General features: G+C 39.8%; 2 protein-coding genes across 9 annotated transcripts in view; one reads left to right on the top strand and one right to left on the bottom strand.

Annotated features, from left to right (window-relative positions):
- Positions 1 to 19,616, bottom strand: part of MTMR7 (myotubularin related protein 7) — a 172,363-nt gene extending 152,747 nt beyond the window's left edge. Inside the window, exons 1-4 of one of the 6 annotated variants that reach the window (XM_072776180.1) lie at positions 19,281 to 19,616; positions 15,637 to 15,840; positions 15,140 to 15,299; positions 11,913 to 12,111 (exon numbers count right to left, since the gene is read on the bottom strand). In XM_072776180.1, the coding sequence (XP_072632281.1) occupies positions 11,913 to 11,930 (18 nt within the window). In that variant the 5' untranslated portion in view covers positions 11,931 to 12,111; positions 15,140 to 15,299; positions 15,637 to 15,840; positions 19,281 to 19,616. Of the gene's footprint in view, positions 1 to 11,912; positions 12,112 to 15,139; positions 15,300 to 15,636; positions 15,841 to 16,935; positions 17,045 to 19,280 lie in introns of those variants that run through there. The other 5 variants (XM_072776181.1, XM_072776177.1, XM_072776176.1 and 2 more) reach the window with 5 other exon arrangements.
- Positions 19,617 to 19,914: 298 nt separating this feature from the next.
- The window catches only part of SLC7A2 (solute carrier family 7 member 2), a 68,143-nt gene continuing 60,758 nt past the window's right edge, over positions 19,915 to 27,299 (top strand). For 2 of the 3 annotated variants that reach the window (XM_072776185.1, XM_072776183.1), the window contains exon 1: positions 19,915 to 20,052. The gene's annotated coding sequence lies outside the window, so the exon portion shown is untranslated. Of the gene's footprint in view, positions 20,053 to 20,464; positions 20,484 to 27,299 lie in introns of those variants that run through there. The other variant, XM_072776184.1, reaches the window with a different exon arrangement.

Here is a 27,299-nt window from a genome sequence, read left to right as displayed (position 1 = left end):
CTCTTAAAGAAGTTTAGTGAGCTACAAGAAAACACAGATAACAAAATAAAATTAGGAAAACAAACTATGAACGAAAAAAGAAGTTTGAAAAGGAGATAGCCACCATTAAAAAAAAAAAAGGGGGAAAACATGGGGCACCTGGGTGGGACAGTTGGTTGAGCATCTGACTCTTAGTTTCAGCTCAGAACTTGATCTCTAGGATGTGAGATGGAGACCCACGCAGGGCTCCATGCTCAGTCCGGAGTCCGCTTAGGACTCTCTCTCCCTGTGCCCTTCCCCACCCCTCTGCACTTGCCCTCTCTCTTTCTCTCTCTCTCTCTAAAATAAACAAATAAATCAATCTTGTTTTTTCTTTTAAAAAGAAGAATAAGAAACAAATCCTGGAGTTTGAAAATACAGTAACTGAACTGAGGAATTCAATGGAGTGTTTCAAAAGTAGACTCAGCCATGCAGAAGAAAGAACCAGCAACTTGGAGTTTAGGATGTTAGACATTATCCAGTTAGAGGAGAAAAAAAAAAAAAAGAAGAAGAAGAGTGAAGAAAGTGTATGGGACTTATGGGACACAATGAAAAGAAACAGTATTCACATTATGGGAATTTCAGAAGAGAAAGGGGTGGAAAGTATACTTAAAACAATAATGGTTGAAAACTTCCAAAACCTGAAGAGAGAAGTAGACATCCAGATCCACGAGGCCCAAAGGATTTCAAATAGGTTGAACCCAAATAGAGCTACACTAAGACACGGTATAATAAAAGTGTCAAAAATCAAAGACAAAAAAAAAAAAAAAAAGAAGAAGAAGAAGAACTGTAAGAGCAGCAAGAGAAAAAAGAGAAGTTAGATGCAAGGGAACCCCATAAGACTACTTACTGGCAGATTTCTCAACAGAAGCTTTTCAGGCCAGAAGAGAATGGGATGTCATATTTAAAATATTTTAGAAGAATAACTATCAGCCAAGAATTCTATACCCCAAGACGCTATCCTTCAGAAACAAAAGAGGGATACAGACTTTCTTCAACAATCAAAAGCTGAGGAACTTCATTATCCCCAGATCTGCCTTACAAGAAATGCTAAATGGAGTTCTTTGAGTGGAAATAAAAGAACACAAATTAACATCACAAAAACATAAAAAGGTAGTGCAAATCTCACTTGTAATGTAAATATAGAGTTATAGTAAGATTCTGCAAAATAGTAATGGTGGTGCATAAATCACTTACAATTCTAGTTATAAAAGGTTAAAAAAGGGAATATAGCAAAAACAATCATAATTACAATATTCTGTTACTAGCTGCACAATATAAAAAACATGTAAATTGTATCAATAGTAACCTCAAATATGAGAAGAAATAAACATGTAAAGTTATAAATTCTATTGAAGTTATGTTTTCAGTAGTTTAATCAATAAAAGATTGCCCAGGAATGAGTCATTAAAAATAAATAATATTTTAAATATCTAATTCCAAGTAAAGTCATTAACTGCAAATACAGAACACAGCACACTGGCATGAATGCAGAATATTTGTTGAAGGACTGGGACAAATGAATATGAAAGATGATCTTGTATAATAGCTACAGAGAGAAATAAATAAGAAGGATATTGAAGAATATTTGAAAACTTTTTTATTAGACTAACAACCCTGTCACCTATAGTCCCCAGGTCACTGTTTGTTTTACAACCTTGTCTAGGAGTGGCAAGAAGCCATGGAAACTCTTTTATCATTAAAACAAAAAGTGCAATGACCCCTCTGGTGAACTTACAAAGGAACAAGTACAAAATAATACCTTCTAGTATAAAATTGATTAGTTTTGTTGCTAAAGATGGAAAAGGGAACAAAATACAAAGATATTCAAAAATTGTACTTTATAGAGGGACAAAACATGGGTAAGCCTCACATTTAAGTCAATATGCTTGGCCAACCAGCTACAAAGTTGATGGCAAATTTATGCTCTGACAGAAACAGAATTATTTCTTCCTCAAATCTCTTTACTAAATAACACCAGTGGATAGCAAATATTACAGAGGTGCTATATCTTATGTAGGGGTTCAGGTAAATAGGTAGAACAAAAGGTAAAGAAAAATCATTCCTCTTGAAAATCTCTTAGGTTGGTGGTGTTTGGATGCCAACAGCCACCCACATAAGAGACAAGCAATCTCTTACTAATTATAAGATCAGTACTTCCTCCAACACTGGAACAGATCACTACTTCTTTGGTTGGCAGCGAGTGAGTTAGATGGATTGCATGTAGGGACTATGTTAAAGTACATGTACCTTAATTTTTTTAAAAGATTTTATTTATTTATTCATGAGAGACACACAAAGAGAGGCAGAGACATAGGCAGAGGGAGAAGCAGGCTCCCTGTGGGGAGGCTGATGTGGGACTAGATCCCAGGACCCCTGGATCAAGACCTGAGCAGAAGGCAGATGCTCAACTGCTGAGCCAGGCAGGCATCCCAAGTACATGTACCTTGTACCTAGAGTCATACTCAGTGTAGTGAGATATGAGACACATGGGATCTGAGAGCAGTGAAGGAGTCAAGAGCATCACATGTGTAATTTGGGTGAATAAAGAATGAGTAGAAGAGTAGGTGAACTGTGCTGTTTGAATTGTTCCCCTCCCTCTCACTTTCCCTTTATAATAGACTTGAGTATACCTAAATTAAATGAGCAAATGATACAACACTTTTGCATCAATCATGTGTTTCAAAATGAAAGAGCAAATCCTGTGCATGTCTTCATATCTATCATAGTTATGATATCTATCTTATTTCAGTTTGTACTTAAACAACTTATGTGGAATTCTTGACATATACCTGAAAGAAATGTATTATACAACTTTGCTATGGAGAAGATCCATTTCAACTAAAGACTAGTTTGTAAACTAGATATCAGTTGAAAAAAATGTACTGAGATTAGTGTTGATACTAGCAATGTGTGCATCAAATAAAAAAAATAGCAAAAAAATTTTTTAAAACTTCATAGCACCTGAATGCCAATCCACTTACTTATTTACAGAAGACCCTTAGTCAGCTTGATGCTTGTAATGACATTTAATGCCTCCTATGATTCCAAACGTTTTCTCAAGTAGCTCTTCTCAGTGCCATATTAGTGCCACACAGACAGAATGTTTTTCTCTTCCTCTGCACTTGCTCCTTTGGGTGAATTTACTACAATGGTCTCAGCCTTGGCATTGGGGAAGAGTGGGGAGGAGAGCAAGGAAGAAATTCAGCTGTCCAGGTGCTGGTAAAATAAATTCAAATAATGGGCCTCCTGGGTGACTCAATCACGTAAGCATCGGATTCTTAATTTCGGCTCTGGTCATGATCTCAGGTCATGAGATGGAGCCTGTGTGGAGCCCCGTGCTCAGTGGGGAGGCTGCTTGATGTTTTCTCTCCTTTACACTCTTCCCCTCGCTCCCCAGTGCTGTTTCTCTCTCTCTCTCTCTCTCTCTCTCTCTCTCACAATAAACAAATATTCAAATCATACGTAAAGGTGTCAAACTTTAGATCCAAGCTAATTCCCTGATCCAGTTATAATAAATCAAAGATAATATTTTGACCCCAATTTCCGTGTCTATTTCTTGATTGTCCCTCAGAACCCGGAGGGAAGAGAAATAAGATTAATTCTCAAGCCTGAGCACATGACATCTCGGCCATGAGTCCCTGAAAATGCACTAGCAGAACTAACATTGCATTTTCAAGATATCAGAGGATAATGAAAGCTCTTGGGTTGGCTGTAGCATTTGGTGATTGCAAGTGAATAGCTGGTTTTGTAACTAATGCACTGCCAAATTTCAGGAAACTAGAATACAAAGGATAGCAGTCCCCATCCCATCCCCACTATATTTGTTAATCTACTCTATCTCTGCCTGAGGAAGGACTCAATTCTCCCTCAGTCCAATTTCATAACTTTTCAATAACTTCGATTCGATCAGTCCCATTTTAGATCCTATAGCCACATTATGGTTCTTTACTTTTTATCAGCTTTACTGAGGTGTTATTGGCCTAGAATGAGCTGAGTATGTTTCAGGTGTGCAATTCGATACATTCTGACCCTTAGAAGCATCCATGAAACTATCACCATGCTCAAGATGGTGAATACAACCATCACTCCCCAGAATTTTCTCTTACTCTTTGGAATCTCTCCCTCCTAACCCTTCTTTGCCCTCCTTCCGTTAAAGGGCATGCTGTCATTTTGTTGTCTGGTCTCTTTCACTTGACGTAAATATTTTGAGGTTTATCCATGTTGTTGTAGGAACCAATAGTTCATGTCTTTTTCTTGTTGTGTTGTATTCAATTATATGGTTATACTACAATTTGTACATCCATTCGCCTGCTGACAGACACTTGAGTTGCTTCCGGTTGGGGTTATGACCAATAAAGCTGCTGTGAAAAATCTGCGTACAAGTTTTTATATCTGGGCATCTCTGCTTTTAAAAATTTAGATAAATACCTAATTGAGTAATGGCTGGGGCATATGATAGACTTCTGCTTAATGTTTTTAGAAACTCCCAAATTATTTTCCAAAGTAGTTGTATAGTCCTATCAAAATAGTTTGAGAGTTCCAGTTCCTCCAAATCCTTGCCAATGTGTGAAATAGTCTTTTTATTTTACTCCTTCTGATATCTCATTTTAGTTTTAATATGCACTTTTATAATGACCAACAAAGCTTAATTGCATGTCTTAAAAAGCATTGCTTTGTATATTTTGCCTGGCGTGTGTGTGTGTGTGTGTGTGTGTGTGTGTGTGTGTGTGTTTAGTTTCAGGAGTGAATATAAGCCTGGTGCCCCGACTCCATCTTGGCCAGAAGTCCCCATCCAGTTCATTTCAAAATTTTAGTCTCATAACTATTTCGAACCTAGCCATCTCCCTTCACCTCAACAGAGCAGCCAGTCTAAGGGACAGAGAAGGAGGCATGAGATGGATTTCTGGCTTTGGAGAACCAGAGACAGACAGATAGACATCTAATTACTATATCCTGTGAAGTTGCAGTCCTTTTCTCTTGACAACCTTACCTGCTATTCTAGCTCACTGTCCTTGTGTGAATGGTTGAAGAGGTCACTTTGGAGCAGCCTCCTTGATCATTGGGAGCCCCTTTCAAGAGCTAATATCTTCTAGCCAGCTGGTAACTTATATCATGTTGCCCCACTGCATCCACCTCCTTATCCCCCATAATGCCATGGTCCCGGCAATGCCTCCAGTCCACTCCCAAGGCCATTCCTGGGCCAATGGGCACAAGTAGGTCTTGCTGTACTCTTCTTAAACCAAGAACTCAGCCAGGGCTCTGGTGGGATTTTAGCTCCCCTGAGCATCTCAGTACCACACTAACACTCCTTCTTTGACCTCTGTCAAGTCGCTCAGTCTGTTGACCCAATATATATTAAATAGCAAACTTCAATGCTAACCTCTCCTTCCACTGTTAGAAATAATTTTCCTGGTGGCATCCCCATCCTTGGTTGTAGAGAAGGATGGGATAACTCCTTTCCACGAGTAGCACATCCTCCCCAAGCCCACCCCTCTCATCCAGGCCTTTCCTCTCTGCTACAGAGGTATGGGCCCCAACTGCTAGTGTCTCTGAACTTAGGGTATAGGACCCTCAGTCTCTGTTTCCCTCAGGCTTGGGTCTTAACAGCAATCATGAGACAGCAAGAAAAACTCCACTTAATATCTATTATCCTGTGATCTCTGGGTGGCGCAGCCTGCAGTTTGGCGCCTGCCTTTGGCCCAGGGCGCGATCCTGGAGACCGGATTCGAATCCCACATCGGGCTCCCAGTGCATGGAGCCTGCTTCTCCCTCTGCCTATGTCTCTGCCTCTCTCTGTCTCTCTCTCTCTCTGTGACTATCATAAATAAACAAAAATTTTTTTAAAAATCTTATAAAAAAATATCTATTATCCTGACACAGCTGCAGCACCTGGGAATTCCAGGTATAGGATTGTTTTTAATAGACGTGAGTCCTTTGTACCTTGTACAGTCTGACGTGAATTCCTGTGGCTGAATTTAACATCAGTTGAACTGGGGGGAACTTGCATTTGTAGCTGAGGCAGGTATTAGATTTTGAGTAAAATAGCATTTTAGTTGTATGGACTTTGTAGATTCTTATTTTTTTTTAAGATTTTATTTATTTATTCATGAGAGACACACACAGAGAGAGAGGCAGAGACACAGGCAGAGGGAGAAGCAGGGAGCCTGATGCAAGACTCGATCCCAAGACCCGGGATCATGACCTGAACTGAAGGCAGACATTCAACCACTGAGCCACCCAGGTGCCCCCTGACCTTCTAAGTTTTTGCCTCTTGCTGCCGAGTTATCAACAAGGAATGTTAAGTTAAGACATTAAATTTCAAACACACTTAATTGTCCATGGAATAGAGAACATTAATGTCTGAGGTTTGAATCATATTTACCCTAAAACTGCCTTTTTCCTTTATATAGTTTTGATTTTCATCCAGTTCCATTTCAAGAACTATATAGGGGATTAACCACTGAGCCTCCTATGACTCCTGGAGGATCACCCTGATATAGGGTCACACTGGCTCAAGTTTGTTAATTCTATAAGATTTCATCATAGCAACAGATTGCAGGGGCTTAAAATATGGGTTCAGCCACAGAGGAATGATAGATTTTAACCATAACTAGGTAAAGAATAAGAAATCTTTTCCATTTCTTTGGGCCAAAGATACTCATCCCAAGGAATTAATATCCAAAAGCTGAAGAGAACTGTCAAAAAATAAATATAATACTATGCCTGGACCAGTTGGCCCCTAGAAATTAGGTTGGTTTATAATCGAGATTGGTTTAAAAATATGTCTTGATCTTTAGATCAGTACAGAAGCTATGACATAATTAAAAATAATGGAAATCAAGCTCGATTACACTAGTTTTTCCCAATACTTTTCCTGATTTTATCTTATAAAAATTCAAGAAAAATTTAAAGAAAAATTAAAAGTCCCCAAATTCCTATCACCCAGAAATGAAATAGCCAAGATTAAATAGTCAAAAGTAAATATAGGGCAGCCCGGGTGGCTCAGCGGTTTAGCGCCGCCTTCCGCGCAGGGTCTGATCCTGGAGACCTGGGATGGAGTCCCACGTCAGGCTCCCTGCATGGAGCCTGCTTCTCCCTCTGCCTGTGTCTCTGCCTGTCTCTCTCTCTCTCTCTGTCTCTCATGAATAAATAAATAAAATCTTAAAATATATATATATAACTCCAGCCATCTCCCTCTGCTGAAAGAACAAAGGAAGGAAGAGAGGAAAGAAAATTAAAAAAACAAACTAGGATCATGGTGTATATGTTACTTTTATAGAAATAGTGGCATTCAGTATAATTTTACTTCAATTCAATCAAAGAAAAAGTTACCAATGAAAAACTGATAGAATTGATATTTGAGATTAGGATTTCCATATTTAAAAATTCAGTTCCTTAAAAATCTCTCCAAAATTAAAAAAATTAAAATCCTTAAGAAGTTGAAATAATATTCAACATCACAATATGTGCTATTCTTGATAGCCTTTTTATTTTATTTTTTTTTAATGTATTTACTGGTTTGAGAGCCAGCATGAATGGTGGGGGAGGGGCAGAGGGAGAGGGAGAAGCAGACTCCCTGCTAAGTGGGGAGCCTGACAATAGACTCAATCCCAAAACCTGAGATCATGACCTGAGCCGAAGGCAGATGTATAACCAACTGAGCCACCCAGGCACCCCCATTCCTGGTACCTTTAGATACCTTATTTATTACTCATTTGTTATTACTTATTTATTATTGAATTCCTTTAGATAACTACAGATAACCTTTGGATGTTATGAAAAATGATAAATTTAGTACTTCCACTTAGACATTTGCATTTTCTCAGCCCCACGTTCTGGTTTGAATTTGTAACATTATATTTTTATATTGTCCGAAGGTTTATAGGTGTATATTGTCAAGATTTATATCTCTTAAGAATAAAAGAGAATGGCTTAGCATGTAAATAATGCATTCAAGCCAAGTGAAGGGAAACGATTTTACATTCACTATATACATGAAAGTTCTTTAATAATTAAGGAAAAATGGTGGAAATTTTTGAGTCTTCGCATGAAACAAAGGAAGACTAATTAAAAAATCCTGGCAGAGTATCATACTTATAGTCTATGTGGCATTTTAGTTTTAGCAAAATATCATCTCCCACACTGAATTAATGTTAACTTAAATTTTATGGGTTTGCAAATTTTCTGTCCTCTTAACTTGTAATTTGGGTTGGTTTTCTTGTTTTCTAAGATAAATAAGCAAAGGAGTTAACAATTAGTTTTATGTTTGTGCGGTATTTAAGAAATACAATAAAATAAAATACAATAAATAAAAGTTAAAAGTTAATTAAAAGTAGAAGGTAATATCAGTGTTTCATGCTTACCCCTTTGGCTATTTCTGTTTTAGTGGGTGCACATAATACTGACCTCCAACTACCAGTGCCTGCAACTGAAGGCTTTTTCTTGCCATCATAGTCCGCTGTAGCTGAGCACATGGCAGCCAGATAGGCTTCAGAATCACCCCTCCTAGAGCAGCCCTCATCCTATGACTGAGATACTTGCAAGGGAGTTGGTATGCACATACCTCAGCTCTCTCTTGATGTGGGTGAGATAACTTCGAGGCACATGTTCGAACTATTTCCTACATTTCCTCAGCAGATTTAAGCTCAGTTGTTAGATGCAGCTGTTAGATCACTCATGCCCGTGGATCTAAACCTGCATCATAGCCACCTTTTAGGGTGGGGGTGCACCGGTGGTAAATGAAATCGGAGTCCTGGCCTCAGTTCATTTCATAGTCAAACCAGTGGATCTATGGAACTAGCAAGTGGAAATTTCTGTTGCCCAAGGGCATCATGGAAACAACTATAATTAGAACTGATAAAACCTTACCTCACCCTGGTTCACTGGCCTACACAGGGTAAGTCATATGTGAAGAAAAGCCAAATGGAAGTCCCTGAAAATGCCCCCATCAGCCATGATAATAAATCAAAAGCAATGTCACATCTTTGGCAAAATGGGGCTTTGATCCACGTCATAGTCCATTTTAATTGAACAAGTTCTCCTGCTTAAAACGCATAGATCAGGAAATGACTTGAGGAATTTGGGCTTCCCACCCCCACAACTTTTGTCTAGGGTGGGCCAGAGGTCCTGGTTCCTGGAAGGCAGAGGGATCCTTCTACAAGGGGACAGAGTAAGGGCTCCATCGAATCTTCCTTTAAAAAAAAAAAAAAAAAAAAAGATTTTATTTATTTATTTGAGAAGGAGTGAAAGAAAGCATGAATAGGGAGAGAGGCAGGTGGAGAGGGAGAAGCAGACTCTCTGCTGAGCAGGGAGCCCAATGCAAGGCTTGATCCTAGGACTCTGAGATCATGACCTGAGCCAAAGGTCATGACACCTAACTGACTAATCTACCCAGGCGCCCCTTCACTGAATCTGAAGTTATATCTTCTCCCTTGTCATTTTCAGCTTCTTATTCCAGATGACCAATAAGCAGAGAAGGAAGTCCTGGCTGAAAAAAGGATATAGGGTTGCTATTACATAATGAAAACAGGGAAGGTTGTGCCCTACATGCCTTTGTAGGGCTTTCTCTGGTCATTAAAGCATGTTTGCCCACGTTCTGAGAGAGTTAACAGACCCCAGGAAAAGCTCTGGACCAAAGATGGTGGAAGTGGTGCATAAATATCCCATTTCCCTCTCCCTCCGTGAAATAATTCAGAGATATGCCATCTACACTTTCCGCAGAAGGTTCCACTCCACTTGTGGTACTTCTTTTGCTAACACACTTTGTATTTGCTCTCTTTCTTTCCCTGCCTTAATTCCCTATTTCTTATTCCTCCCATCTAAATTTCTTCCACTCAAATCTTTGTCTCAGTGTTTGTTTCTGAGAAATTCCAAAGTAGAGTAGGATCCTTGAAAGTTGTCTTTCCTTTAAAGTCATATCAATAACATTCTTTAAAATGCTGTTGAAGCTGTCATTAAGCATGCACACTTCAATAACCACTGGGATAATATCCATGATAAAACAGCACTCTAATTATTTTCATGCTCATAAGCCTGACCCAAAGGTACAAGTTTCTTCTTCAGAGTCTCTTTAAGGTTCCAGGAAACTGTACACTAATGAAAAAGTCCATTAAAAAATATATTTAGGCAGCCTGAGTGGCTCAGTGGTTTGGCGCCTGCCTTCGGCCCAGGGCGTGATCCTGGAGTCCTGGGATCAAGTCCCACGTCAGGCTCCCTGCATGGAGACTGCTTTTCTCTCTCTCTCTGTCTCTCTCTCTGCCTGTGTCTCTGTCTCTCTCTGTGTATAACTTATTAATAAATAAATAAAATCTTTAAAATATATATATTTATATTTTTATATATAATATATATATAAAATATATATATTTACATTTATATATATAAATATATAAAATATATATATTAATATATATTAAAATATATATATTTATAGGGTGGCCTGAGTGGTTCAGTCAGTTAAGTGTCCTGAGTGGTTCAGTCAGTTAAGTGTCTGCTTTCCTTCGGCTCAGGTCATGATCCCAGGGTCCTGGGATGGAGTCCCACTCCTTGCAAGGCTCTCTGCTAAGCAGGAGGAGGGATCTGCTTCTCCTTCTCCCTCTGCCCCTCCCCTCCCCCTTGTGCATGCATGCTCATGCGCACTCTCTCTGTCAATCTTTATATATTTATGTATACATACACACAGAGACACAAAGGCACTTTAAATTTAGGTACTTAAATGGACAGATTTCTGTTCTTTGAGAATCATACGACGCAGAACAACTTACTTAACTCCTAAATCCTCAATGAGGCTACCTTTAGGACTGAGTAAATCATACTCCGCATAAAGGGATGCCTTTTACCTTGTTCACATGAATGGCACCTATTGCAGCTTTGCAGGGCACAACCAACCAAACCTTATGCATCTGCAACATATAGTTGTAAAATGAATGCTTACTCCCTTATATATTACTGACAAGTTTCTTAAATGTAAAAGGATGTGAGACAGTCTATCAAATTAAACCCCCCCAAAGTTAATGTTGAATTATTGATGTTAAATTTCCCCTTATTCAATACAGTTTTCATTGTCCTGTATTGCTTTATCTAATGCTGGAATGTACTCATTGAATCATATTTTAAACCAGGATTCTTGATGATTCTATATGTGCCTCAAAATATAATCACATTGGAACTAGATAAAGGGGCTCTGTCAAGTTCAATTTACCCAAGTTACTTCCTCAACAATACTTCAAAGATTTTACTCACATAATTCATACAGGCAGATTAGAATATGCACTCAGGTAAAAAAGATCGCTTTGCTATTCTGATGATCATGCACAATCTTACTGCTAATAAACTCCATTGTATAGTTTCCCACAGGAGCAAGTGGAGTTTCTCATGGGAAATATTATGTAACTTTTTGAAAGAAATTTATACTGAACTTTTATTTGTTGATTTTTAAACAAATACAGAGTACCTTCAAGCGAGTACCATACTAGAATGTTACAGAAAATTAAATATCCACTAAGCCTGTAGTGAATGGGGTTTAAAAAATAATTTTGATAAATGATTTCGATTGACTCCTTGATTATATAAGTAAACCTTAGAGCAGATGTTGAAAATTTGCAGCCTTAAGGTATGATTCAGCCTATTTGTGTATCACCATCTGGCTCAGTGTTTTTAAACTTTGTATTTGAGTGCTTTCTTAGTTCCACAGCTTCCCTCCCCCACCTCATTATGGTCTGATGCCCATCTGGATTCACATTTTGGTGTTAGCTGCCTGGCCTCACTGGAAGGCTGAGATTGCAGCCTCTGCAATTGAACTGGGGGCCCAGTAGAGTTTTTTGAGAGCCATACTTAGATACCTTTATTAACAAAATACATATTTTTGTATACTTTGAAAAATTATCACATACCTGCAGAGGCTGTGACATGCTTGAGAGTTTAAAATTAAAATGTCATTTCGGAGCACGTGGTGGGTCAGTGGTTGAGCATCTGCCTTTGGCTCTGGTAGTGATCCCAATCCCAGGGTCCTGGTTTGGAGTCCTGCATGGGGCTCCCTGCAGGGAGCCTGCTTCTCCCTCTGCCGATGTCTCTGCCTCTCTCTGTGTGTCTCTCAAGAATAAACAAATTTTTAAAAAAAAATAAAATATTGTCATTTCAAGGTTTTCCTCCTCCCCTGTTTTTCTTCTGCTAGCTACTTTTTGCACTAAGCTTCTCTAAAACTGTACGACTACAAAGAAGGTCTACACAGGCTCAGGAGAAAGGGGAAGTAGGGAGGAATCAAGAGATACAAACTAACAGTTGTAAAATAAATCAGTCATGAGGATATAATGTACAGATGGTGAAAAGTCAATAATACTGTATTGTAAACCTGAATGATGCTAAGAAGGTAAGTCTTGAAAGGTCCCATCACAAGAGAAAAAATTTGTAACTTTGGGTGGTTATGGATGGTAACTAGACTTACTGTGGTGATCATTTTGCAATATAGACAATTGTTGAATTATTATGTTATACACCTGAAACTAATATAATGTTGTCTGTCAGTCATACTTCAATTAAAAAAAGAAAGAAAGAAAGAAGGAAAGAAAGAAAGAAAGAAAGAAAGAAAGAAAGAAAGAAAGAAAGAAAGAAAGAAAGAAAAAGAGGAAGAAGCATGACCAGCATGCTGAAGTCCTTTTGGCCAATCCATGGGTCACAGGTCACACTGTGGCAGTTACTACTGCTGACAATGGAGGATGGTATCAAAGATAGAACTATTGTTAAAGGACTTACTTAGATCAATCTAGTTTGAAGGGTCAGTTTTTAAAACCCTATTTTATTTGTTTCAGCGTAATGCTGAAGATAATGTTACATTGCATGATTTACACATATAACCTGAGAATTAAGAGTTAGATTTTTAACTTTAAATTGTGTCTGGGTCCAAAGTTTAAACTAAATGGGGTATGAACTCGTGCAAGATTTGGGGCACCTGGATGGCTGGTGCAAAATTTGGGGCACCTGGATGGCTTAGTCAGTTAAGCATCTGCCTTATGCTCAGGTCATGATTTCAAGGTCCTGGGATCTAGCTGCCAGTGAGGTTCCCTGCTCAGTGGGGAGTCTGCTTCTCCTTCTCCTTCTGCCCCTCCTTCTCCTCATGCTCTCTTTTTCTATCTTGCTCTTCTCTCAAATAAATAAAATATTTTTTTTAAAAAAAGAATAAAACCTCAGTGATTTAACTTGTTCACAGTAATTCCCCTCCCCTGTGTGTCTCCTCATAATCTTTTGAAGAAGTTAAAGTGTTATTATCCCCACTGCACAGAAAAAAGAAACAAAAAATGCAATTGAGAACTTTTTGTTCAAAATCATGTGTTAAGTCAGCAACCAGCAGCATTAATTTGTGCTTTTTATTGTACATTTGTATGCAATTGTATCTTTTTATTTCATGATCTTTTCCACAGAATTAAATTTTGGAAAGGTTCAAAATTAACCTAAACAGAACTGGAGTGCCTTCCAGATTAGGCCAGGATCCTACTCAGTTTTAGCCTGGCTATAAGAGTTCTCCCTCCAGCTCCGTGCAAAATCATAAAAGGGCAGGTTTCCTGTTAAGCTGGAGAAAATGCACAGTTGCCCTGGACAGTGTGGTCTGATGTGATAGCCGAGATTAGGGGATAAACCACATGAGAGCCAGCAGTTCTGACCCTTCTATATAATTAAGGAAGAATGCCAGGTGTTCTCCCCCTGCCTGAGTAAGCCCGCATTGACTTGTTATGAAGAAGTGCGGTGGACCAGACTGCTCATCATTAAAACAGACTCTGCCTACCTGTCTAGGACAGAAAAGGGTGGGAGGGGAAGACTATTTAATTAGCTGAGAGGCATAAGTTCATGCCAATCCAAATATAAAAGTAAAACAGGTCGGAACTTTTTAAATATCTTCTCTGAGGCATGCAACCCCTGAGGTCTTAGGACACATTACCAACTCATGGAGCTTTTGAAGGTATGGATCTTGTGAATCTAAGCCAAATGGTTAAAGGCATGAAAGTCATGCTTTGCCAGGAATCAACTGTCCATTTTCCTTTGTGCTCTCTACCACCAGAGGTTCATTTACTTTTTGTTGTTTGATCTCAAAGAATTTAATCTTTTGACAAGGCTACCGAGGAGCCTTGGAAGGTGCTAGACAGTAACATTTTCCACACAAATATTTTGAGACCCAAGTTTTGCAACTTGGAATTCACAGCCCTGTGCAAGAAGTTGTTGTTAAGTGGAAATTGGAATCAGTTTTTCAGACTGATGCTAGAACTCTGGGGTAGGTGATTCTAATATAGCTAGTTTTATGAATCTGTGACATGGGTGAAATGATCTGAAAGGTTTCATTTCAGTTCAGTACCTTAAAAACTCAAATCCACCTTCCTCATTTGGGCTTCACTTCTTTGGGACTTGGAGCCTTCTTAACCTCCAAAAGGGTTACATACCCTTTTGCTGCCAAAACTTGCAATTGAACCTACTTCTCTGAATTTCTGATCTAGGAATTTTTACATCATTTTGATGCTTCCCCTTAGCTAACAGCCCTTGAGAACAAGAATAGGACTTACTAGAGAAGTATGGCTTCAAAAGAACCAGGAGTGATCCCAGGAGGACAGGGAAGTGACAGATGAGTAGGTTCCAGTGATGAGATAAATCTACTTGGACTAGGACTTCTGGGTTCCTACTTTTTGGAACACGAAAAGTTCTCCCTTTTTGATTGAGTGCATAACACCTTTCCTCCTTACAGTATGCAGTGATGTGTTTTTAAAAGGGAAGGTGAATTTAATACGAAGAATTGTGACCCACCCCTCAATCTTCCCCCGGAAATCACAAAACCAAAGCCAAGAAAAAATGTTGTGAAGTCAGCACTGCTGTGACCAGAGAAAGCACATTAGCAGGAGGCCAGTAGCTAGAAATGAGAAACAAAGTCAGAGTCCAGAATATGGCAGAGTAAGTGAGGTGGAGCAGCCATCTCTGTTTCCCTGGAACTGAAGGGTTTCCTAAGGCACAGGACTTTTAGTGCTGAAACTGGGACAGTCCCCAGGCAAATGAAAATGGTTACTCAACCTATGTAGGTGGCAATTTAAATAAACAGAGTTCTGTTCTTTACATGACTTGGACTCTCCATTCAAAGGATTACCTGGTTGAGGAGAAAGTGAAACACCATGCTGTACCATTGTCCAAAAGCATACATTGAAGTATACTTTCTGGAAGCCTGGTCAGAAGCAGAGTGAACATCTGGCTGTCAACACATGCATATACCTTTATTTTGTAGCTTCAGGTCTTGAGTATGGAGAAATCTGGAAGAAAGGACAGAAATTCATGAAGAGCAGGCAGGAAGTCATTCTAGAAATGATTGAGCATATCAACATACAGGAGATTGTGTAGACCTGAGTCCCTTTCAGGGTACAATGCTCATTCTAGACACGTTGGTCTACACATTTTACCCCAGGCCCACTCAGTGCTCTCCTTCTCTTCTATTCCAGAATGCTGTTCTCTTACTTCTATAGCTACAGAAAAGAAACACTATTTATCCTGCAACCATCTTTTGAGATTTCACTGCTTCAGAAAAGGTATCTCAGACCACTTCTCTCTGTTAAGCTCCCACCGGGGAATCTTCTGTTATTCGCTGTTTACCTTCTGGTTGTGTCAATCAATGGCTCTCGATGTCTTGTCTCATCAACCAGGTTGTAAGGAGTGAGCTGTCTGGATTAATCTTTCCTTTTTAAAAATTGCCTCTGGCTTGTTGCAGTGTCTAGCCCAGAATTGGCTTGTTGATTGTCTAACACAACACCGTCCAACAGAAACATAAGATGAGCCACATTTGTCATTTGAAATTTTCTAGAGTCACATTGAAAAGAAGTCAAAAGAAACAGGAGAAAATCATTCTAGTAATATATATTACTTAGCCCACTGAATTCCCAAACATTATTTCAACATGTAATCAACATGAAAAAACTATCATTTTCACATGATTTTGATTGTACTAAGTCTTTGAAATTCGGTATGTTATTTTACTCTCCAGCACATCTCAATTTGGTCTAGTCAGAAATCAAGTGCTCAAGACCCACCTGTGGCAAGGTTAGTGTCCACCCTATTGGATAGCACAGGTCTGAATGATAATTTGCAGAAATTTACTGAAGCAGTTGATGGAGACTTACAAGATAGAAGGAGTTTAGTTTGATTTTTCCATCAATAAGAAACTTTTTAGAAGACTAGAAGGCTGCAATAGCATGTCTTAACATAGTAAGAATAGAGATTAAGGCTATGAATTCATAGAAATCAAGAGAAAGGATGACTCCCATGATAGAAAATAAATGGGGGAATAGCAGAACGTTGTGAATGATGGAGAAGAAGTAAACAAGAATTAAAGGTAATAAGCCTGGAATCCCAAAAGAATAGTGAGATGGAAGTCAGAGAGAGGGAAAGAGAGAAAGAGACAGACAGAGAGAGGGAGAGTGAGAGAGAGAGAAAGAGAGAGAGAGAGAGAGAAACAAGTCTAAGAAAGAGAGGGATTTGTTTTCAACCATGTAATTTCAGGTGCTGGCAAGTTCATCTCACCAGAGGCATAGTTTGAAGCAAGGATGAAAGATGGGGTCTGGCAAAGTAGCTTTTGGGATCAATGCCATTAAGTTGGTTGAGCCTTACAATCCTAAGATTGTGAAGGCAGATAGGGATAAGAATGAAAAAAAAATAAAAATTTAATCTTAAGAGTTCCATAATTAGCAAGCAGGACAAAAAGTGCTGAAGATGCCAAGAAGAAAAGGAGGAGATCACAGAAGTCAAGGGTGTGGGGGAGACAATTTCAAAGCAGAAAGGGACAGCAAGCAGGAGAGAATTTGAGAAAAGTCTATTCAACATGCTTTGGAAGCCATCTCTAAAGCAATGAGAATCTTTGTTGAAGCTGAAGGGAAAAAAAAAAAAAAGAGGATTTACATTAGCTGAACTCTCTTCCAAACCCCTGGTTTTCAATCCTTAGACCAACAGGCCGACCAAAGATGTTTGGATTGAGAAAGCTGACTTTTTCCAGCAGATACAGTCCCAGCAGGAATCCTGGCAGAAGGAAACAGAGCAGCACAGAGCGGGTGGAGCTCTGGGTGATTCTTGATTAATGGCCAATGTAAAGAAACCCCAGAAACAAGCCAAGTGACAGGACGCAGGGAATTCATAGGGAGAGCAGCGCAGGACTGAGAAACCATTGCGAAACCATGCTTTGGTCTTAGTTTAAAGACAAGAAGAAAAAATACAAATTTAAAGTATGACTTGTCATTTTAAGGATTTATTGTTCTTTTTCCAACCATTTTTTTCAATATTTTATTGCTTATCTTTAGGGATGGGCAAATATGGAATGTGTCCAGTGGAACGTTGCCTTTAATTTTTTGCACGTTTTTGAAAAGGCAGTGGAGAATAAGAGTTGCCTAAAAGCCCTCGAAACTTTAGTGGCCTGAACTCCGATCCAATCTTTTTTCTCTTCCGAGCCAATTCAACTGTAACACAGTACCCAGTATCCAAAGATTTAGAAGGAAAAAAAAAATGGAGGTTTTTAGCTTTGTCTTCGCTGAAATAGCTTCAGGATAATGGAGTCAAATTAGAACTAATAGGAATCAACTCCGGTCTAGGTAGTTAAAGTAATTCCCTTATTTGTACGAGGTGAGATTTACTTTGGGTTGTATTTGGCAAGTGTAGGAGTAAAGGGTGTGTAATTTATTCAGCTCCAAAAGTCCCTTGAAATTCCCTGCAATTTCATAAAACGTAGCAGTTCAGATGCACAAATGTTTCTGAAATCTTTGGGACACAACCACCTAGATCATTCCTGCTACTGAAAAATGACTAAGTTGGATTTTCTGTTCCCTCCCAAAGGAGGAAGCTTGACAGATGCAAGTGAAAAGTGTAGTACATCAGACACGGTGAGGTAGAACGAGGTGGGTGAAAATGTGACTCAACTGGGAAGAGGATGCAAATTCCATTCTGAGTAGTAGGAACAGAACAGTGCATATGGAAATGAAGATGAAGATAGAGTCAAAGTAGCTTAATCCGTTTCAAGTGTTTTGTTTCTACCTATGGCATTTCCTTGGCTCTCCTAGTCCATCTTAAAGACTCACGATAGATCCATACACATGCCATTCTTTCTACGTCTAAATACATTCTAAAAGCTGAGAAACAACCCAAAAATGAGACGTGGGATTCACAGTTAATCAATAACTTCAAAAAGGAAAAAGAATACATAAGTCAAAGACTCTAGTGCATCAAGATAGCTATCAAACATTGTGCTTATTAGAAAGGACTTGCTCATTTTTGCTTAGAGATGAAATAGCTTTTATTATTCACACACATGCACACAATGTGTTCTTGTTTCAGGAAGCACCAACATCAGATAGTCAGATTACCAGATAAACTCAAAGATTGGTATTCTGACTAAATTGGCAGTTTCTAAATGTCAGATAGATTAGTTTATCTCAAATCACTGTGGTGCAACCTCATCACAGACTGTCCCTTGAGGGTGTTTAGATAAAAATATATGGGGAAATAATTTCTTGTATTTAAAATAGCAACCTGTAATTTCCTAAGAAAACCAGGTGGAGAATTTTATATCAGATGCCTCATCCTTAGAAATTAGACAAAGTCTCTTAACATCTTGAATCTCCTTCACCCCTTGATGCAAATGCCTTCTAACCCTTATGGGACGGAGTAAAATTGGTGTCAGTATCAACATGTATCACTTTCCTCTATATCATTAATGATTAGTTGTATAAGTAATCTGTTTTATATTGTAAAGCTAATTTTATATTGATTTAAAAAAAAAACCTCTCTTACTTAGGACATTTACTAGAAGAGATAATAAATATCCTTACAGTTGGCCATGCTACTAGACTTCTAGTTCTTCCAAGAAGCCCACTGATGGCTTCAAGGAGGTAGCTGGATTCTGGAAATAGTCACTGAGATCGTGTGCATGTAAGAGTTTTTGAAGTCCCAAATCTTTAATCAGATTCTGTTGGGAACACAGGTCTTAAAGAAGTTAGGCATGATTTAGAATGCCACACATAAAAGTGTACGTGGAAAGCTTCAATATGAATCTGGCGCTTTGCCAAAGCTAATAGTATTACTAGTAGATGAATAAGAAGACATATAGCATAACCTTTTTTTTTCTCCTTTAAACTGAGTCCTAAAAAAAATAAATGAATAAAATAAAATAAAATAACTGAATCCTTTGATGTTTAGCATAATATTCAACAAAATAAGGCAGATCTTTCTATCAAAGGAAAATAATAAGACACACTCACTGTTCCATTCAGGCCAACGCTTTGCCTCTTTTCGGATTAAAATTACCGAGGGTTTCACGTTGTGCCTTCAACCTTATCGGAGGCTCCTAAAACAGACAATAGCGCAGGATGAGGAACCGTGATTGCGCAACTTCTGCTCTGGCTTTTTTGGAAAATAGCAGATGTCATTTTTCTTATCGCCCACCCTAAAATAGTCATGACAACCTAGTCACACTCCTGGAATTTTCAGAATAGCAACTGCACATTTTTTTTAATGAACTTCCACGGTCTGTATTGGCGGGGTGGCGCCACCGGGCGAAGCGGACTCTGGGCTCCCGGTGACCATATCGGTGCGTGGCACGTCGTCGTTCTGCTTCTTAACGAATTCTTAGGAGGATGTGACAAGGGTCGCGGGGACGACCCCCGCCCTGGGAGGGGCTGCGCCTGGAGCGACCCGGGGTGGGGGGGGCGGGGGGCACCGCCGAGGCCCGCGCTCCAGGCCGCAGACCCGCCCCCCGGCGCGCGCGGCCGCCGACGCCGCCTCCCGGGAGGACGGGCCCGCGCGGCCGGCGGCCCGGAGGCAGCGCCCCGCCTCGCCCCGCCTCGCCTCGCCCCGCCCCGCCCCGCCCCGCCCCCGGCGCGGCTACACACAGGGGCGCCCACGTGCCCAGCCCGCCTTCGGCAGCGCGGCGGCCCGGGCGCTCCTCTCCGCGCCGACCAGCGAGGCGGCCGCAGCTCGCTCGGCCTCCCGGAGCCCCCGGCTCGCTCCAGCCGCTCGCCCACCACCGCCCCAGTAAGTTGCCGAGTGTGCGGCCGCGCGGAGGGGCGGCCCGGGCGCGGGGGCCGCGGGGGCCGCGGGGGGGGCCCGGGGGGGCTGCGGCGCCTCGCCCCCGCCAGCCCCGTGCAGCCGCGCGCCCCCCCCGCCCGCCCTGCACCCCGAGGGGCCCGGAGACTCTCGGTTTACACTTGGAAAGGCGGGCAGCCCGGGTGGCTCAGCCGTGTGGCGCCGCCTGCAGCCCGGGGTGATCCTGGAGGCCCGGGATCGAGTCCCGCGTCGCGCTCCCTGCGTGGAGCCTGCTGCTCCCCCGCCCGTGTCTCTGCCTCCCTCCCTCCCTCCCTCCCTCTGTGTCTCTCTCTCATGAATAAATACGTGTAAACATAGAAAGGCGCGTGGAGCTGCGGGAGCCTTTCGCGTCCCAGACCTGAGCGGGACTGGAAGGACAGGTAAAACGTGCTGCGTGCGTGCTTGAGCTACTTGCAAGGAGAGGGCTGAGCTGCGAACCCGTCGGGGGCGGGCTGTGCTCTCTAAAGCCTATGTCGTGCGGTCGTCAGCCTCGAACTCGAAATGCCGTCCCCGAGGCTTAGGCAATCGCCAAGCCCGTCGCCGCAGAGTGATCCATTCCTCCGCGGAACTCTCCAGCATGTCTTTACGCGTGTCCCCCCCAGTCCGTGGAGTAACGGCCTCAGGGATGGTCATCTTAAAGATGCTTACAAATACGCTCACGGGAAGTCCTGCACGTCTTTATCAGTGCAAACAGTTGCTTGGGTTGCTTAGGAGTTAAAAACGTTCAACCTATTCAGACTTTTCATGCGTTTATGCAGAACTGCCTCCGGAGGCGTTTCGTTGACCCTTAGGGCTGGTAATAAGGTTTAATCGAGTCGCATGTGCAGAAACAATCATACTTTTAATGAGGGTTTATTTAGAGCTCTCAGAATGTTGAAGGGAGGGGTGCTGCTGGCATATCGGGTTAGTGGGTATATGGCCTCTGACTTGATACTTCTGCACCCTTGGCTTGGCCAGCCCTTAAAAACTTCAGTCACCTCTTTTCCCTCTAAGCATTAATAATGATCTCTCCAGGAAATTGCAAACAATTATGTTTGTGCTCTTTTTCTAAGGGATGTACGGGATAAGAATAGTTTAAGTGTATACTTTCTTACAGCTGCTTTTTCCCTTTGTAAATCAAATCCTTTTTTTTTTCTTTTAGTTGCACTAAAGCCTAATATGAAATGACGTTTTAGTGCAGAAGAACATATGCATTTTTTATTTGTTCCATTACTCAAAAGTTCCTAGTTGGTTACTCTGGGTTAATGCTGGGAGGCCACATTATTTATGATTTTTTTTTTTTTTTTCTGTTTTCTCTCTTGCTCTCACTCGGTTTCCATATTGTTCCCGATTGGGGAATGACATTTACCTTAAGGCATTACAATCTTTAAGGGTGTGCCTCAGCCTTGGAGAGACCGGAGTAAAATGCTGCCTGGTTATCTCCTGGGATTCAGTTTGCAGAATCCTTGGCCTCTTTAGCACGTCCTCCGCAAAGCCCTTTTGATTCCAGAGTCTCTAATCATTATCACTGGACTTAGAGTCTGTAAAAGAGAATTAGAGGCTGGGAGGGGAGACAAGGTAGCTGTTGGAGTTTGAAAAATCTGGGAATACTCTGGAGTTTTTCATCTTCTCATATATTTTTGGGTTTTGCGCATATGCAACTGAAGACTTTTCAAGTTCTTGCTTTCCACTACAAAACTACTCTCCTTTGCAGAGTGGGAGGGCCTGATCTCAGTTCTGCATGGCTCACCTTTTGTTGTCTTCCCACGCCTCCTTGCTGAAGTTCTCCTGGCTTCTCTTGGCTCTTCTGGCCAGACCTGGATCCTCATCTGTGGCTGTTTCTGCTCTTTCAGAAGAGCCCACTTTTACAAAGGGCCTTCTCCCATAGTTTTCCTTTGGTGACTACTTTGTTTAGCTTAGTTTCTGTCTTCCCTTCTGTTTTATTTGCTTGCCACTCCGTATATCCCCATCTGTATACCTATGTAAGTATTTTTTTTAAGTGTTCAGGGCCATCTGCTGGTTTTCTTTTGATGTCCTTCGTGACCAACTTTCAGAACAGAGGTTTGGAAACACCCTATGTTGCTATTTGTTTTATTATTTCCCCAAACATGATATGAACACATTGATACTTTTTTAAAGATTTATTTATTTGAGAGAGATAGAGCAACAAAGTGCCTGAGCGAGGAAGAGAGGGAAAAGCAGGTTCCCCACTGAGCAGGAAGCCCGACATGGGGCTTGATCCCAGGACCCTAGGATCATGACCTGAGCTGAAGGCAGATGGCTAACCAACTCAGCTACCCAGGCATCCCAACACATGGATTTTTAAGGACTGGCTTCTTGTAGACCACTTAAGGGAATATCATACATTTAAGACAAAAGCAGAATTTTCAGTTGAATATCTTTCTAAATAGTCACATGTTTAGTACTGTGTGCCTCATTTGGAAGTTTTATCATCCAACTGAATACTGAAAAACTCAGTTAACAGTAGGATATCACTTATGTGATACAACTCGTCTAAATGATTTGGAAAATCTGTGTGCTTAACTTATTTCTATACCTTTAATCTGAGTATAGAAAGCCACACCGATAAAGCCTTGATTAAAAAAAAAAACTTCATGAAATCATTCTTTTCATTGTCTTTTGTTTTAGTAACTTTTCATTCTGTTGCCTAATGCAGTGTCTGCACGTGGCACATGCTTGTATGTCTTATTGTTGAGTGAATGCTAACTGACTTCAATAATTTGAGAGAAGGTGTTATGTACGTCTTTGAATGTATAATCCTTCCTTGAAAATTGTTGGATTCCTACTCTGTAGCAGTCACCGGACCACCAAAAGTAATGTGTCGCTCCAATTTTGAAAGGATTCTTCAATTAGTTTTACATTTGGGAAACCCTTCATTGATGGATTTACAAGTAGGTTTTTTGTTGTAATTTTATATAAAGTAACAATACTTGTAAGCAGATGACTTGAGTATCATCTACACCAGAAAGCGAGTGAGGAACACACTCTTTAATACATGGAGAAGCTGGTGCTTCCTAGTCTATCATCAAAAGCACTTGTGCTTGGCATTTTTGTTTTACTGGTAGTAATAAAATTGTCATAATTCTTCTTATGTATTTCACTTACCTTTTTGGCTGTTTTAGAAGTGTTATCTGTGGCTGTGGAAATAATGTAGATGCTGTTGATAAAAACAAACCAACAACTGGGGGTTCGTTTCCACTAGGCTCTAAGTAGACGACCAGGTTCTCAGTAGCTCAGTTAAAATAGTCAAAGCATGATTTATCTATTAATTTTTCCTTTTTTATCAATTTTTCTTGTCTAACTTAATAAACATATATTAATCTGTGGAAGCATGCAGTGTTCTATTGGGGTTTTTTTTGTGTGCTTATTGACTCTTAAACTTTAAATGTTTGTGGGAATGGCCTCTTCTGCCATGAGTTAACCTTCTCATTGGTAAGTACCATTAGTATTGACTTTAAGATTTGAGTTGAAGTGGTTTTTACTTAAAAGACTGGTTTTAAATATGTGGGTCACATCTCTCTGTTCCTATTTAGACTTTTACTTTGGATCTTTCTGCACAGGGAAATCTGTGGTTCTATTTTTCTGGGTGTGTATGGACATAAGTTCTTGAAAATATTAGGTGTCTCACATCCAAAATGGAATTATCAGGCTACCGTGTCCTATTTGATGATTTCATTCTAAAGATGTCATACATTTGATTTTATGCCTCTCTCCATCCCCCTTCAAAAAATAAAATAAAAAATAAAATCCATACTAATTTCTGGTGCTACGCATTACTAACTTTCTTCAGAACATGAGCCAATCTGGGACTTGGTAGTAAGGCAGATGATAGAAGTACATTCCTTAACATTTCTTCCAGGAGTAAAAAAAAAAAAAAAAAAAAAAAAAAGCCCTATGTTGTATTCATTTTTGGAATATTTTGTGAACAATACACAGCAAAGAATTTTTATGTCCCTTGTTAATTCTTGCTAGTTTTTCCCACAGTTCTGGGGAAAATTCTTTTCTTTTCTTAACCCAATCTGGCTTCAGGAAGCCTCCCTAAGTCTTTATACAATTATATGTAATACAATCCTGTTCATGCTATCACAGCCTACTTCCTAGTGAGCCTACTGATCATGGTGGGTGGAACTTCACATCACTGGGGATGTCGAATGATACTGTAATTAAGAGGCTTTCACTTTATACTTCTACTTTTGCTCCTCCCCTATTTTTTTTTTTTACTTCAGATTTTAAGATATGTGGATCTGTTCTACTTAAAAAGAAATGATTGTCTCTTCAAAAAATCAAGAAAGAAAGTACACCTTAAAGCTTCTTCTTTTTTTTTTTAACTTCTATGTGGACCGAAAAATGTTATAGGAGTTGGTACTTTAATCATTAGAAATAAAGATTGGTTGGTTAGAGTCTTTTTTTGCCTTGGCTCTGGGTATCTAGCTGTCATATTCGTAAATGATGATAGTCACTAGCGGAATATGAGAGAGTAGTGTAAGTAATAGTGGAATTAAATGACTGTATATTGAACCTTAAGGGAAAAAATAGGGTGTCTGCATGTTCAGCCATGGTTTTTTTACACTCAATATGAACTTGAGGCAGATTTTCAGAATCCAACTCAATTTCTACTTTTAAAAATCACACTACAATCTCTAGAACTTGAAATATCTTTGAGTGGTGGGAGTGGGAAGTCCTCTCTGTATCATATGCAGAGTGTATTTTCCCAAAGCATGTGGGTTGTATTCCCTCCCTCTCCCCATTCATGCTGTCTGGCTTCCAAAAGAAGGTATGCATTTAGTAGAAACAACTGGATTTTATTTTTGTGAAATTAATATGCAAAATTTACCACAACTCATATGCAGAATTGTTAATATTCAGCAGTTGTGTGTGCATCCAAGTTATTGTTTTGCTACATTAGGATTGCCTTGGAATAGGAAATACAACTTTGTAACTTTGATTCTAAGAATATCCTATGAGATACTCTATTTGGAGTCTTCCAGGAACAACAGTTAGTTAATCCATTTTGTATGATTATGTGTTGTATATATTTACTGCCCAGATCTGGAGTCCATAGAGAAGCAAAGAATAACTTAGTCCCTGTTTTCTGGGCATTGACCACCCAGTGAAGAAGGTAACAAGTAAACATACAATGGAAACAGAATGATAAAGCTACCATATGAGTGAAACAGACAGCTGAAGGTTTCAGGACAAGAGGATAACAATCTATTCTAAACTTTACTTTCTAATAAAAGTACATGTTTGGTTTCCGACATAGACTAAATGCCCAATCATTTTAGGTATTACCATCATTACCATCACTGTTATTGCTGTTAAAGCCAGTCAGTCTTCTTTCTCCTTCTAGGTGCTCTTTGGTAAAACTTGAGTCACTTGAACTTGAGTTCTGGCTGAGCAGTTATTCACCAAAATATGCATTTGGGAGGGCAATAAGACTTATACTGTGATTTTGGCAAAATTGTGTATCATATTACACAATTTATTACAAAATTGTGTAATAAATATTACCCTGGACCTCTAGAAGATTATGTTTAACTGCAAATTCAAACTACCCTGACAGGTCTTAGAAGAAAAGTTAAAACACATTAGGAGATTATAGTTTAGAGGGAAATCTTGAAAAATAAAGCCATTCCAAAAGTGCAATCAAATTAAGAACATGAGATTATTTTAATTTCTCACTCTAACAGTTGAGTTGTTACATTAGGCAAGCATGACACATTTATGCAAACTTAATGAGTTTAAAACCCATAAAGGGCCTTGTCAAGAATGGAAAGGTCAGGGATCCCTGGGTGGCGCAGCAGTTTGGTGCCTGCCTTTGGCCCAGGGCATGATCCTGGAGTCCCGGGATCGAATCCCACGTCGGGCTCCCGGTGCATGGAGCCTGCTTCTCCCTCTGCCTGTGTCTCTGCCTCTCTCTCTCTCTCTCTCTGTGTGACTATCATAAATTAAAAAAAAAAAAAAAGAAAAGAATGGAAAGGTCATAAGAGGTCTTCATCCATCCTCCCATTATTGCTTCTTGCACAGAACACCCACTGAAGATAGGGAAGGCAGTCCCTGTCTCCAGTCTAGTGATAGCTCTGATCTTTGCTTTCAGCTTGGAATGGACAAGAACCGGAGAAAAAGTGCTGATAGCTGAAGAGATACTATCCCACATTAGAGAGGGAAGAGATATTTTGTTAGAAGAAAGCACATTTAGTTTAGTGTCCTACTGTTGACCTAGTAGAAGCAAAAAATGTTTTAAAAGAGATTGTACAACTAAAACTATATTGACCACAGTCTTCAGTTGCTGTCAGACGTAATTCTCGGGTGGCACGTGATAGGGCTCCATGAAGACATGGGGCTGAGTGCCATAGCTTCACCTTCCAGGTTTCCAGGTTCTTGTGAATATACTGTTAAACAAACAAACAAAACACCTGATCATTGTTCCTGAGGGGGGTTGGGGTGGGGTGGGAAGGACGGGTAATTAATTTACATCTTTAGTGTACTAGACAAATCTTTCTATTTCTACTTAGTAAAAATCACTTCACAAGGTTTTTGTTTACTAGACCGTAGGTACTCAGAATTCCATATTCATTTGTAGCACTCCATTGTCATGCCGCTACTGATTGGCTCATTTATGACCATTAATGTTATCTCTAAGTTTTTCGGTTGGATGGTGAGTGGATATTCATTTTATTATTATTTTAAAATACAAAATGAATAAATAAAACTTTAAATAAATTTCTCCTAAATAAATAAGCAAATAAAAGTCTTTATAAATGTCTTGTGTTTTTCCTTCAAGTAGAGAATGTTTGTATTGAATGAAATTTTCCTCTTTCATTCAGAAAAGCAGCTTTCTTTAGAGTGACTTTTTTTTTTCTCCTGAAATTCACTTTATGTTCACTTCCATAATGTTCCTGGTCTCTTGAAGCAAAGGATGCTTACCATTTTTGCATGGGCTCATAGTCTGCAAAGATGTTTGCAACTCCATAAAAATCTAAAGGAAAACTCACTGATAGTTTGTGTCAACTTAGATGTGGAAAATCTATGTCCAATAAATTCAGGCTAGTCTGTGTAGACTTTTTATATGCTTTTAATGACCATGTTAACACAATTTTACGTTTGTGTTTGAATCCAACAGCAAGTTTTAAGAAGTTTCTTTAATTGTATTGTTATTTGAGCAATTGTTTAGGAGACATTTCTGCGAGACTTAG

This window comes from Canis lupus, chromosome 15 (assembly GCF_048164855.1).
Source record: "Canis lupus baileyi chromosome 15, mCanLup2.hap1, whole genome shotgun sequence".
In the NCBI taxonomy this organism is placed as follows: Eukaryota; Metazoa; Chordata; class Mammalia; order Carnivora; family Canidae; genus Canis; species Canis lupus.
Note: the sequence above shows the minus strand (reverse complement) of the source record. Positions and strands in the feature narration are given on the sequence as shown.